Source organism: Hylobates moloch, unplaced genomic scaffold, assembly GCF_009828535.3.
Source record: "Hylobates moloch isolate HMO894 unplaced genomic scaffold, HMol_V3 SCAFFOLD_58, whole genome shotgun sequence".
Lineage (NCBI taxonomy): Eukaryota > Metazoa > Chordata > Mammalia > Primates > Hylobatidae > Hylobates > Hylobates moloch.
Genome location: NW_026652333.1, coordinates 595799 through 599326, shown reverse-complemented (window position 1 = coordinate 599326; position 3528 = coordinate 595799). Strand labels below are relative to the sequence as shown.

At 39.5% G+C, this 3528-nt stretch overlaps 1 protein-coding gene across 1 annotated transcript in view; it reads right to left on the bottom strand.

The window, feature by feature from the left end:
• Positions 1 to 320: 320 nt before the first annotated feature.
• The window catches only part of LOC116463751 (protein FAM81A), a gene marked incomplete at its 3' end in the record, with an annotated part of 70860 nt that continues 67652 nt past the window's right edge, over positions 321 to 3528 (bottom strand). Inside the window, exons 5-6 of the mRNA XM_058434831.1 lie at positions 1950 to 2079; positions 321 to 427 (exon numbers count right to left, since the gene is read on the bottom strand). Coding sequence (XP_058290814.1) covers positions 321 to 427; positions 1950 to 2079 — 237 coding nt within the window. The remainder of the gene's footprint in view (positions 428 to 1949; positions 2080 to 3528) is intronic.

Genomic DNA, 3528 nt, shown 5'->3' with positions numbered 1-3528 from the left:
TGGTCATCGGCTCCCCAGACTAAACTCCACAAGGATAAGAACAGAGTCTGGTTTGTGTTCATTACCAGATCCTCAGCCCCTAGGCCAATGAATACTCAATACACACTTGTTGAATGAATAGGTGGATAATTATCCAAACACAAAAAACAATAATTATGAAGGAAAACTGGCAACATGCTACATGGAAACTTTTCTTTTTAACTTCCATTATTGTTTTGAATTTGTGCAATAAATAAAAACCAAGAGGAAAAAAATCATAATATTGCATAAACTCATAAAGAACTTTAAGTTTTTTTTTTTTTAATAAATTGATTGCTTACTTAGTGTCCAAAAGCTGAAGCTGGTGGTTACTGTCTCTGTGGGACATCTTCAGTTTGGTGCTCTGCTCTGATATTGACAAGTCCACTCTGTTCAAAAGCTGAGAAATCTGGAAAAGAAACCTTGCTTATAAATATCACATCTAACGTCTTCAGATGCAACTTCAGAAAACATTTAGTAAGCATTATTCTAGTCAATGGCATTAAGATTTGATCTAATTTGATAAATTCATTTATGAGTCTACCTCATCTTCCCACCTCCATTTTCTTTCTTATATACCCATCGAAAATCAAGACCAGTAGCACTGCCAAAATATTCATCATGCACTAAGCACTTAATTTTTATTATAGTTCTCTGAGGAGCAAGCCCAATTCCCGCCCAAGGGCGCAACTTCAACCAGCTGTCATGATAGTCAACCTTACCTTGGAATTTCTACCATCAGCGTAACGGCTAATCATAGAAAATAGAATTTTTATTGTTTACAAAATCCATCAAGGTCTCAGATTTACCTCCATAACAAGTCAGGTCACCAGTCAATATAACTTGTAGACTATCTCCCTCCTATTCCCTTCTCACACCACCTACCCATGTCCCTTGTCTTTACTGAAATTTAACAAAAACCAGTCCTGTGTGAAATTTCTGCCTTTTCTGCAAAAATTAGAATGTTCCATGTTCTTTACTTAGAGATTTGTGGTTATTTGTCAGATCCAGAAGAAAGAGAAAGAATGTCTCTTTTGATGGAGATCTGTACATATTTTACTTGGCTTGGCTATAAAGAAGCTTATGATTTCCTTAGCATCTCTTCTCTGGTGTAGTAATTCCATCCCCACTCATTCTTCAAAAAAGAAATTATTATTGGATTGTCTTTTTATTCTTTTTCATAGTTTTATAATATCTGTATTTTTCACATAAGTAGCTTTATATTCTTATTGGAGATAATTAAGGTATAAATGTATTTAACCCAGTAAGTTAACCAGATGCTCCTATTTTACTGGAATAGTCTCTTTAAACAAACAATAGCAAATAAGGCAGATACTGTGGAAAAAGTCCTAGGAGACAGGCCCTATGATGGCAAAGGGAAACTTTTAAGTGGCCAAAAAACAAACTGAAATGCCAAAAGTTTTGCTTTGTGAAATTAATCTGTGATGTCTGAGGTCAAATATTCTCATATTCATTAGCCTGCCTACGCTCTAGCTTTGCCTAATTTTGTCCCACATACAGACTATGTGATGAGGTAGTACATACAATGAGTCCCAGGGAATACATTATTTCCTGAATCAAAAATTGGGACGAGTGGCTTGTAAAGGAATGCTTGATCGCTTACATGTGCAAGAGATAGCTTTCAAGGTGTCATTTAGAATTTCTGGAATGTATTCGTTGTTCTAGGAATGTGGTGGTGGGGGAAAGAATTAGGACTATACCAAACAATTTTGGTGGTTTGGTTGCCAGACACATGAAGGGCTATTCTAGTGAAATAGGAAAGGAAGAAGCAAAGAAAAGATGCTTATGATTGGCATAAACCCATGCTAGGTGCCCCAGCTGGTTTCTCCTTTAAGAAATAATCAACACCATGTTATTCTTAGCTAAGAAGAAATTACCTGCTTCTAAAAGCTACCTGAAACAGGTCATACCTGTCCCTCTGCGTCTTTGATTTTCGTTTCCAAGATAAGTTTGGCAGCCTGCTGTTCTTTGTTCAAGTGCTGGAGCCCCTCATAGGTCGTTTTGTGCTCTGCAGAAAGTCTAGCTATGCTGGCATCACATCTGTCCAGACAAAGAACAAAGCTGATTCTTATTAAAGTTTAAAAACAATGCGCCAAACTTCCTTACACACTCTGAAATGCAAAACCCACTGAAAGAAACTGCGCTATCAATCATTCTTTTGAACAGAGGTTCAAATGAATTCAGAGAGCTGGCCTCATTATCGTTTTTACGCTAAACCACAGGGATGTTGCTTAATAAGGCTAGAGATGTAACCACCAAAGAAATAAAGTCTTTCCAATGATCATGAGTACACTATGTGCAGTGAGAGGCCAATACAAAGAGCAGAGCTAGTGTGCTGGATGTGGTCTGTCACTCTTAAGTACCACCCCTGCCTTTCGAAGTTGGGGGCCTCCTTGGATTTGGGAGGCAACTTCTACCATGTTGGAAAATATTACTTCTAAACTTTGACTGAATCTCTTGTAAGGCTGTATAGTATGAGTGGCGTCTACAGCAGGGGAAGGCTTTGCAGCCAGTTCAAGCTGTAGTAAAAGCTGCTGCCCTGTGGGCCTTGCAACTTGGCAGATCCAGTGGTACTCAAAGTATGTGTGGCAGATGAGCTGTGTAGGGCCTCTGTCAAGTCCTAATAGGAGAGTCACAGAATGGACCCATAAGAGTTTAGAGCTAACTAATTCTCTGTTCTGAGACAATATTCCTCTGTTGAGAAGTAGCTGCTGGCTTGCTACTGGGCTCTGGTAGAGACAGAATGCCATTAGGTGACTCTGCAATCGGAGCAATCCATCATGAATACCACACTAGAAGGTGGGCCTAGAACAGCACTCCATCTTCAAGGGGAAGGGCTCAAGCAGATTCAAAAGGCACGAGTAAGTTACAAGAGCCCAAATTCCCACCATGGCATCTATTCCTGCTACTGCACCAACTCTCCTTCAGTCCATGCCTATGACTTCTTCATCTTCTCCCTCCTGCTGCTTGGGAGGCTGAGGTTGAGGCAGGAGAATTGCTTGAGCCCAGGAGTTCAAGGCCAGCCTGGGCAACATAGCGAGACCCTGTGTCCTCAAAAAGATAAAATGATAATACAAAAAAAAAAAGCAAAAAACAAAAAACCTGTGGTTTCTAGAAGAGTTCTTGATGACCAGGTGGACTGAGGGAAAAGTCAGGCCTGGCTCAACCTACAGAATGGGAGAAAATTTTTGCAATCTACTCATCTGACAAAGGGCTAATATCCAGAATCTACAAATACAAGAAAAAAACAAACAACCCCATCAAAAAGTGAGCAAAGGGTATGAACAGACACTTCTCAAAAGAAGACATTTATGCAGCCAAAACACACATGAAAAAATGCTCATCATCACTGGCCATCAGAGAAATGCAAATCAAAACCACAATGAGATACCATCTCACACCAGTTAGAATGGCGATCATTAAAAAGTCAGGAAACAACAGGTGCTGGAGAGGATGTGGAGAAATAGGAACACTTTTACACTGTTGGTG